The sequence below is a fragment of the Oryctolagus cuniculus genome, chromosome 7, assembly GCF_964237555.1.
Source record: "Oryctolagus cuniculus chromosome 7, mOryCun1.1, whole genome shotgun sequence".
Classification (NCBI taxonomy): domain Eukaryota; kingdom Metazoa; phylum Chordata; class Mammalia; order Lagomorpha; family Leporidae; genus Oryctolagus; species Oryctolagus cuniculus.
This window is the reverse complement of record NC_091438.1, coordinates 129653444-129662811: the sequence shown is the minus strand read 5'-3', so window position 1 is coordinate 129662811 and position 9368 is coordinate 129653444. Positions and strand designations below refer to the sequence as shown.

Here is a 9368-nt window from a genome sequence, read left to right as displayed (position 1 = left end):
TGTCCCAGGGGCTCCCTGTACTATGGTCAGTCAGAGCTGGAACTGTCCTGAGGGAGCCTTGACCGTCGCTCCTGCTTATGGACATGGTAAGCAGGCTGTGTACCCCACCTCCATCACACATGGCACACACACAGCCTGTGGTTTCCTCTGTCACTTTTAATTATGACGCAGTGAGTGAGCAGCCTCCACAGGCTGTATTCCCAGGCCCCCATTCACCCTGACCTTTGGCCCAGAAGCTCCTGCTTCAGTGTGGAGTGGACGAGGGAGCCTGGGTCCACAGTGACAGATTATTGCTGACCTCTTCAGTGTGAGGAAAAAGGCCACAAGACCCTGGTGAGGGCCAGCCCTGAGTGCTCCTCTCCCAAGTTTAAGGCAGGGAGGGGGAGGTAAGTGTCCAGCCCTTTCAGCCCCCAGCTCTGGAGTGGCAGAGGGCAATGAGGCCACATTCCTGGAGCTGGCCTGGAGAAGTGGGTGAGGAACGGAAGCAGTGGTCCCTGTAGACCAGCCGTGGGGAGGGGAGAGTCAGTCCCCTGCTCAGTCCTGACCCCTGAAGCCCTGGTCACAGGTGTAGGTGGGGAGGACACTGACGATGCTGCCCAAGGTGCAGTCCTGAGGCACTTTGGTGGGCGCCTATCTAGGCCTTGTTTCTCAGTTGGCCTTGACCTTGGCGATACCTGGAGCTCCATTTTGCTGTAGTGCACGGGGCAGCCGCTTGCCCTTGGTGTAAGACTGATACCAAAAATTGGAGAAGAGCACGAAGAAGATGGTGCCATACATCCAGATGAGGTGGATGATGACTGGGTACTGGTAGTTGCAGCTGGGCATGAAGTAGTACTGGGAGATGTGCAGCGAGACCAGGACAAACTGGATCTAGGATAAAGTAAGGGTCAGAGGGGAGTGAGGGAACTGGAGGGGAGACAAACACTGAGTGGGGAGGGATGGGATCAAAGGTGAGACAGGCTGGGAAGTCGGGGAGGAGGGGTGGGGGCGTTGTGGGCCAGGCCCAGGCTCCTCACCAGCTGAATGGCCGTCATATGCTTTTTCCACCAGAGGTAGGGCTGCGCCACAGGGCCGAGGGCAGACAACCCATAGTACAGGTACATGACCACATGCACGGAGGAGTTGATCATGGCGTGGAAAGAGCCCATCCCTCCTGTGAGTGGACGTCGAGAAGGCTCATGAGGATGGAGCCTCAGCTCCCCTCGCCCACCGCTCTTCCCCCAGTGGCCTTCCCCACTCACCTGGGGCCACCTTTACCCCCCACCACCAGCTCCAGGGGAGCACTGAGTGATGGAAGACATGGAGGAAGGTCACCTGCCCGTCTTTCTTCCGGAGGATAAAGATCACCTGAGAGAAGAGGGGGGCCGTGGTTCAGAGCTAGGGCCTCTCCCCACTCCCTCCCCTCGAGCCCTCACATCCAACTACTCACCGTGTCTATCAGCTCAATGAACTTAGAGAAGAGGAAGAGCCAGGCCACTCGAACCATCTGCAAGAAGTCAGGGCAGCCTTAGGACCCCACACGCTGCTCCAAGAGCCTCCCTAAACTGAGCCACAGATCACACCCAAGCTGCGCCTCTCCCCCTGGTTGCTTGCGATCTAGCCCCAATCCCTACTCACCCTGAGAGCCTCAGGGCTGTTGGAGTAGTCCACGGGGTCACAACGCCAGGTATAAGTGCTCAGCCAGCCAGACATCAGGAACTAGGAAAGGGTGTGGATTAGACCACCACTTTCCCCCTGCTAGCATGCCCTCCCCTCTCCCCCTGAGGAATGGCTGTGAGCCCCTCTGGCGTAGCCCACTTGGGAATCAACACCCTGACGCCCCAGGCCCACCTCATAGACGATGTATAGAGAGAGTGCCACCAGGGAGAAGTTGTAGACAATCATGAAGCCACGTAGCTGGAAGGGCTTCCGATTGGCCATGATGCGAGGCCCCAGTGAGAGGACAAAGTACACATAGGTCAGGAGAATGGAAGTCATCAGCAGGGGGGACCCCATCAGAGGGTAGCCCTGCATCCGGGGATCTGTGAATAAGGGTCAAAGCATCAGGAAGAGTCACCAGGTTCCCAGGCTTACCAGGCTTACAGACATGAGGCGGGGACACAAAGGGTCGACGTGTTGAGAGGGGCGCTCCACCAGGAGACAGCCTCCCTCCGGGGCTACTGGACAGCATTTTACCTGCATGCTTCATCATCTCATGGTACAAGTTCACAACAGCCTCCATCCTGGCGAAGAACTCTGCGGAGGTACGGAGCGTGGACGTCAGACAAGGCCCACCGCGCACCCCTATCCCACACCTGACCCACGAAGACCAGACCCAGAAGCAGACAGGACAGAGGGAGAAAGGAAGGTGTCGCTGGGGCCTGGGAAGAGCAGGCAGCAGTTCAGCGGGGGTAGTGGATCTGAATACCTCCTGCCTGCCTGGGATGGGCTCCTCCTCCCTTCTTTCCCGCCCCTCACTCCCCTCACTCCCCTCACTCTCCGCTCCCCTCCAGAGATTTGGTTGCTGCCTCCCCTCTCCTCCCCCTTCCTCCACAAGAGAACCCTCTCTTCCCGGAATCTCACCTCACCAGCCAACCGGGCGCTCATCTCCAAACTAACCGCTCCCTTCCTTGCTGGAGTCACTCACCACCCCAGCGCCCGGCAGTTTTTTTTCTACAGGGATTCTCCCTTTCACCCTCTCCCCTTCAGTCCCCGCCTGGGACTCCCGTCCCCCGAGGGTTCCTCCTCTCCCCTGCTGGGACACTCCCCTCCCTGGTCCCTTCCGGAACCTTCTGCACCTGGGATTCCTCCTCTTCCCTGCAGGGCTGCTCACCTCCCCAGGCTCTGTCCTCTGCCTTCCCGAGCGAGCGAGCGAGCGCTCACCTCCAGCCTCTCCTCTCCGGCGCTCTCTGGCGCTCTCTCGGTTGGTCGCTGCCCTTTCTCTCCTAGAGCTCTCCTCTTTGAGACTCCTGCCCCGGCCGCTCCACCTGTCTGACTAGATCTGGCAGCAGCCCCGCCCTCTGCCCGCCCCCGCTGTACTGGGCATGGGGTGGAGGGTGGGTCCAGGCCACAGGTCAGTGCCTGGGGAGCAGGACCCACCAGGATTGGGAAAGCCAAATAAAGCCCCAGACTCACCACCCACCCACCATAGACCAGAGCTTCAAGAATGAAGGTGCTAGGTTCTTTGAAAATCCCTCCTCCCCCACCCCCCCATCCCGCCCCAGCCCCAACGCCAGCTTTGGCCCAAGGAATTGCTGAAAATCCACTCCCAGCATCCTCTCCTGAACTAGCCGTAAATTCTTAGTTTGCCCTACTTCAGAATGGGTACAAGCACCCTTCCCTCCAGGGAGGGGCAGGGAAGCCAGTGGCATGTGAGGAGGTGGGGAAGTGGGGGAGGTCTCAGGAATCTTCCCCTCCCTCAGGGAGGGGTCCTAATAGGCTAGGCCCCCTCCCCCTCAGGGCCTGAAGGAATGTCGGGGGAGGGCGCAGGGACACAAAAGCCTCTGCCCAGGCCCAGGAGAGCCTGGGACTTGAGACTTTCAGAAAACGGCGGCAGCAGGTGCTCCCGTTTCCGTGAGTCCAGACACCAATCTGTGCAAGTGCTGAACGAAGAAATTCACCTCTGACACCTCCCACCAGAGGTGTGGCGTGCCCCCTGCACACAGGCACCTCCCGGGGCTCCCCCATCCCACCCAGCTGGCCCACGTAGTCTCAGACTCCCCACAGCCGTGCCCCTAGCCTTGCAATCCACGTGCACACCCTCACACTCACACACACCTGCCGGCCACCCGGCCCTCCACCCCCCACCACCTCCATAACAAACACCGCACTGCACTGAGGGCTGGCACACAAACACACAGAGCTCACACACCTCCTGCTGGCGGCCGGCGGGCGGCAAGCAGTGAAGAGCCCAGAGGAGCGCAGCCAGAGAGGGCACTGCCCCTGACACCCCGCAGGGACTGGCCTCCAAGGACAATGATATGCCTCACATCTGCCCTGGACACACTCACACTGGTGCTCCCACAATGCCCTTCGAGACCCCACTTTAACATGTGCAAATGGCACATGCTTACAGTGCAAGTCCGTGCCCGCTGCAAGTTGCACACATAGGTCTACTCACACGTGTGAGCCACTGGAAGGTGAAGGAACACCCGATCACCCACACCACACACACCTGCCCTGGGTCACCCATACCACAATCCTCACTCTGCCTCAGTCAGCCTAGGCAGCGGCCAGGCCCCCGGCTTGGGCATGTGCTCTAACACACAGTTCCACATGTGAGTTTCCCAGCTGGTTCTCTCTCCCAGCCACCCCCCACCCCGGCCCCAGCCAGGTGCACTACTCCCCTGGCCCTCCCCACCCACACACACACAGGTACCCTGAAGATCCAGGGCGACTCAAGGCTTCCTGGAAGGACCTGTCCCCACACTTGGAAATCTGGGTGTGTCCCCTTGGGGGCACTCAGGCTGCTCCTTCCTTCCTTTAAGATGGATGGAAGGGAAAGCAAGACCAGCAAAGGAGAGGGAGGAGAAAGGGGAGGAAGGGAGGAGAGCAAGCTCAGGAGGTGGTGGAGGAAGGCCTAGGTGTAAGCAAGTGGGGGCCACAGACGGGGGTGCCGGGGGAAGGAGGGTGCTGGCGAGGCCCGGCCCCAGGGAGCTGGGACCTCCCACCCACTCGCCCCAGGAACAGCCTCGCCCACAGCCTGGGCAGGGCAGGGCAGGGCAGAGCAGAGAAGGGCAGGGCTGGGCCGGGTTAGCCAGGCAGGGGGCGCCGGCACATGGACAGCCCTAGCAGGTCCAGACTCACCAGTAGGGGCCAGGCGGGCAGCGATGGAGGGCTCGGAGGGAGCAGGACCAGAGAGGAGTCCCCAGGGCCAGCCTGCCTGCCACTTCCTCATCTGCTGGGCCGACTTTCTGTCACCAGAGGGGGAGGGGCGGGCCGGGCGGGGGGCGCTTGCTGATTGGGCGACCGGCCGAGGCAGGAGGGGCCGTCCAGCGCCGGCTCGGCCGGAGGGGCGGAGGCAGAGGCGGGCCGCCAGATCCCGGGGCAGGAAGCACACCCAGCCCCGGCTCCCCACCCCTTCCCTCCCATCTCGCAGCCCGCCTCGGCCGGTGGCTGCGGCCTGGCCCGCCACGGTAGCACACGGCTTCCTCCTGACGTCCAGCCTCTGATGGTCCCATTCTCGGCCACTCGCCTGTTTACAACAGGCCCAGTTTAGGACTCTGGAGAAAGTTCTAGGGCTCGGCCCCCGGCTAAGGGTTCCCCCTCCAGCGGGGTGAGCCCAGGAGAGACCCGAGGCAGGCTCTGCATGCTGGGGGCTGACCCGGGGTGGCTGGGAGGTTCTAGCGGGAGGGAGCAGCTGGCCATGGAAGCCTTCTCTACGAGCCCATAAACTTGGACGAGCCCTAGCATTAGGAGATGCAAGAGGATTTCCAGAAACGGAGGTGGGAGAATACAAGTGGCCCCGGGCAAGAACAGTGAATCACTGACCTGCCAGGCGGTGAAAGGAGAAGACGGAACTGTAGCTGGTGGTGGCTAGTCCTGAGGGCCAAGTGGGTAGTCTGACTTTTATTGCAGGGAAGATTTCTGGGGAGGCTGTAGTGAGACTTGCATCATTCATCCATCATACACTTATTGACCACCTAGGATGTGCAAGGCTGTGTGTCAAGTTCTGCCGACACCTGTCCAGCACGCACGGGATGCACAGTCTACGCTGGATCACTTCACTCTGGCAGCCAGCATGAGGAGGCAGACGTGTGGCGGTGCCCTCAAGTGGGCTGGACTATCCGCCGCCGGGTTGTCTACTTGTCTGTCCCCTGCCTGGCCCTCACCACTACAGGCTCTCCTACTAGAAGGAACTACCGGAGCAAGGACGCGGTTTCAGTGAGACTGACATTTGTATCTCCAGCAGCTCCTGGAGCAGTGCTTTGTATGCAGTGATCCAGTGACGGCTTGTGGGACTGGATGGTGTGAATACGGGCAGAATTAGGGAACTCAGAAGACATGAAAAATTGGGGAAAATACGTTCACAAATGGTGGGCTATAGCTTTATGTGAGTTTAGTCCTAGAGCTTAGATAAGAGGTCAGAGCCAAAGTACAGCATGACCCAGTCCCTTAGCACCTGCCCTTGAAAGGAAATGCCAGATAAATCCAACCATTGGAAAAACTCAAACCTCTTAGCGCTGTACACTAAGGCCCTACCAGACCAGGTCCCTGCCTGGTCCTGGGCCACTCTCATGCTTTACCCATCCCCAAGGAGCCAGCACCTTCCATAGTATCCCCTTCACACCCAGGCTCAGCATAAGGTGGAGTCCAGTCTCCCAGGCAGTTAGGCCACTCCCTCCTCTTGCTCTCACAATCTTGCTGTAAGATAATTATCTGCAACCCCTAACTATAAGCTCCTAGCAGCAGAGGCCATGTTTCAGTCACCTATGTATCACTAGTTTCTGGCCCACTGCCTGGCACTCAGTGACCCCTCCAGAATGTTTGTTGAGTAAATGTTAGAAGTAAATGGGGGGCTGGAGCTGTGGCGTAACAGGTAAAGCCGCCGCCTGCAGTACCGGCATCCCATAAGGGCACTGGTTTGAGTTCTGGCTGCTCCACTTCAGATTCAGCTCTCTGCAATGGCCTGGGAAAGCAGTGGACCCTGCACCCATGTGGGAAGCTCCTGGCTTCTGGCTCCTGGCTTTGGATTGGCGCGGCTCTGGCTATTGCGGCCATCTAGGGAGTGAACCAGTGGGTAGAAGACTTTCTCTTTGCCTGTGCTTCTCTGTAACTCTGCCTTTCAAATAAATAAATCTTAAAAAAGAAAAGAAAAGAAGTAAATGAGACACAGTGAGAAAGGAAATAAGGTGCAAGAGACCTCGAGAGTTAAGTGGGGAGGACAGTAAGAGTTCCCGTCTTTCCCTTCCCTTGGGAGCAGTATTCCTTCAGTCGAGTATTACCAAAAGTCTAACATGTTCCAGGCATACCCTAGTGACTTTGGGTCACACTTCACTCCAAAGGCCAGGGTCTAAGTGTTCCAATTAGTACCTGTGTGACCTTATGTAAATTGCTGAACCCCTATAAAATGGGAACGATATTACTATCTAGCTCATAGAATCGTGAAGATTGAAGAGATAACCCATGTAAAGTGCTTAGCACTGTTTCTGTTGCAACATTTAAGACAAGATGAGGAAACAGCCCAATATATCAAGAAGGAGCATGCTTGTTTACAAATATCTCCTAAGCACTGTGTGCAAAGCACTCTTCTGAGAACACTATTGAGAGGTCTGGGATTAAGTGTTTATCGCGAGAGTCCACTAGACATGAACAAAGCAGGCTATTATAGATGAGGAAACTGTCCCAGAGGCTAAATATGGTATTGATGGGAAACTTCAGTTATGCAGAATATTCACCTGCACCACATTGGTAAATGACCATGGCAAAGTCTCAATAAACGTTGACTGACTATATGATGAACACACTCAAAGACACTTCATTAAGTTCTTGTCCCAGCCCTGGGAGACAACATCTTCAAAATGTGAGATAGATCCAATGCCTACCAAATGGCATCTCTGTGGTCCTGGCGTTCCTGCAAACCACTCACAGTGCAGTGGGGAAGACAGACATATAAATTAATAATTAGTAGCATGTGGTTAGTACTCCCATAGAGATAAGCCTACAGGGTTATGAAAGCATTGGGGGGTGGAGGGTGGAATGCACTTTCTTTTTTAAGTTTATTGATTTTTATTTATTTGAAAGGCAGAGTGACAGAGAGATCTTCCCGCAGCTGGTTCACTCCCCAAATGCCCACAACAGCTAGACTTGGCCCAGGCTGAAGCCAGGAGCCTGGAACTCCACCTGGGTCTCCCACATGGGTCACAGGGACTCAACTACTGGAACCATCACCTGCTGCTTCCCAGGTTCCATGCCAGTGTGAAGCTGAATGGAAAGTGGAGTAGCCACTTGAACCAGGCACTCCACTATGGGATGCTAACGACCCAAGCAGCAGCTTAATCTGCTGCACCACAATGCCTGCCCTGGGTGGGGATGAGGGCCCTTAACCCAGGCTGGAGGTGAGTTCTTGCAGAAATGACACCTCATGTGAGCATTTAAGGGCACTTTCTAGAAGGCAGGGCAAGGCACTCCAGGCAGAGGGAAGTGCACATGTGGAGGCACAGAGAAGGCAGAGATGCAGCAGGCTTGGGGGACTCTAAGTAGCTTGGCATGGCTTCTGCTCAGAGGGAACATGGGTAAGAGAGAAGAAGGAGGCAAGAGGCAGTGTATGAAGAGTTTTGTATGCCATGGTATGCAATTTGGAGTTTATTGTTTATATTTTGGAGCAAAGCCCAAAAATAAATGCACTGCATACTAGAATCACCTGGGGAGCTTTTAAAACATCAGTGCCTCCTGGCTCTCGCATCCTGAATGATTTTAATGGTTGTCTTCAAAAGGCGGAGGCTGGAGCATGTTTACATGCTGTGTGGAGAGAGACAATGGGATCTAGCGAACACAGGATCCTAGCTTCAGGCTAGGGAGACTACCTCACACTCTGAAAAGTATGGAAATGAAGTTTGTAAGTGGTTTGGGAAGAAATGGAGGGAGTTTTCATCTCCAGAATCTACATTTTCCTTTAGTGAGAAGGTGAGGTAGTCACGGAGGGTGAGGGGGGTGGGTGGCATAAGTGGTGCCGGGGAAGTGAAGTCTGGAGCGGCTGAGGCCCAGGGCTGGGCAGGAGTGGGGAGCTCACCGCGCTGAAGGCAGAGATGTTCTCCAGTAGCACTCGAGCGTGGGAAGCAGGAAGGTAGAAATGAGTCTCTGGGACGTACAGGGAAGCCAGGTGGAAGCCGAGCAGAAAGAACAGGAAACTGGGGCGGGCTGACAAACTGGAGAAACTGAACTCACGGGCCTGCTAAGGATGGAAGCCAGGTGTATGGGAAAGGAATACCTAGTCCAACAGCTGAGAGTCTGCTGCCTTCATGGAGCCATAGTGACTAACAGGAAGTGAGGTGAGGACTTCCCCTGGGTCCCACCCTGTCCGACTCACTCCCCACTCACAGTTCTGTAGGCAGCCCTTGGCCGTCCTCTTTCCCCAGAGGTAAACCATTATGTAGTTTCTCCAAGGGTTCAGTCTGAAAACCACCATCTGGATAGACTCCAACAACTCTATTCTCATGATTGCTTGAGGTTTTATATCTGAATCTGAGTGTCTGCCTGGACCCCAGACAGGTCAGGAACAAGGTCTGACCCATCTGTAGGCAACCAGTGCTACACATCACAGGTGTCATTTAGTGTTGAACTGAAGAAGGCGGATAGGGGTGTGCCAGTGTCTGCAGAAAGAGCTCTGGAGACTGAAAGAGGGAAGCTATTAGGATAGAGGAAAGAGTTAGCAAGACCCAAAACATATG

The 9368-nt window shown here is 56.3% G+C and overlaps 1 protein-coding gene across 4 annotated transcripts; it reads right to left on the bottom strand.

Moving 5' to 3' along the window:
* Nucleotides 1-138: 138 nt before the first annotated feature.
* ELOVL1 (ELOVL fatty acid elongase 1) lies at nucleotides 139-5000 on the bottom strand. Of its 4 annotated transcripts, none has more exons than XM_008265411.4 (8): nucleotides 4786-5000; nucleotides 2176-2235; nucleotides 1831-2021; nucleotides 1618-1698; nucleotides 1430-1486; nucleotides 1242-1347; nucleotides 1017-1153; nucleotides 139-870 (listed from the first exon to the last, which is right to left on the bottom strand). In XM_008265411.4, exons 1-8 carry the CDS (start codon nucleotides 4874-4876, stop codon nucleotides 649-651), a joined length of 945 nt encoding a protein of 314 aa, XP_008263633.1. In that variant the 5' UTR covers nucleotides 4877-5000; the 3' UTR covers nucleotides 139-648. The 4 variants fall into 4 exon arrangements, with proteins under 4 accessions (XP_008263633.1, XP_051712561.1, XP_008263634.1 ...); XM_051856601.2 differs by lacking the exon at nucleotides 4786-5000 and adding an exon at nucleotides 4358-4565; XM_008265412.4 differs by lacking the exon at nucleotides 4786-5000 and adding an exon at nucleotides 2813-2968.
* Nucleotides 5001-9368: the final 4368 nt, after the last annotated feature.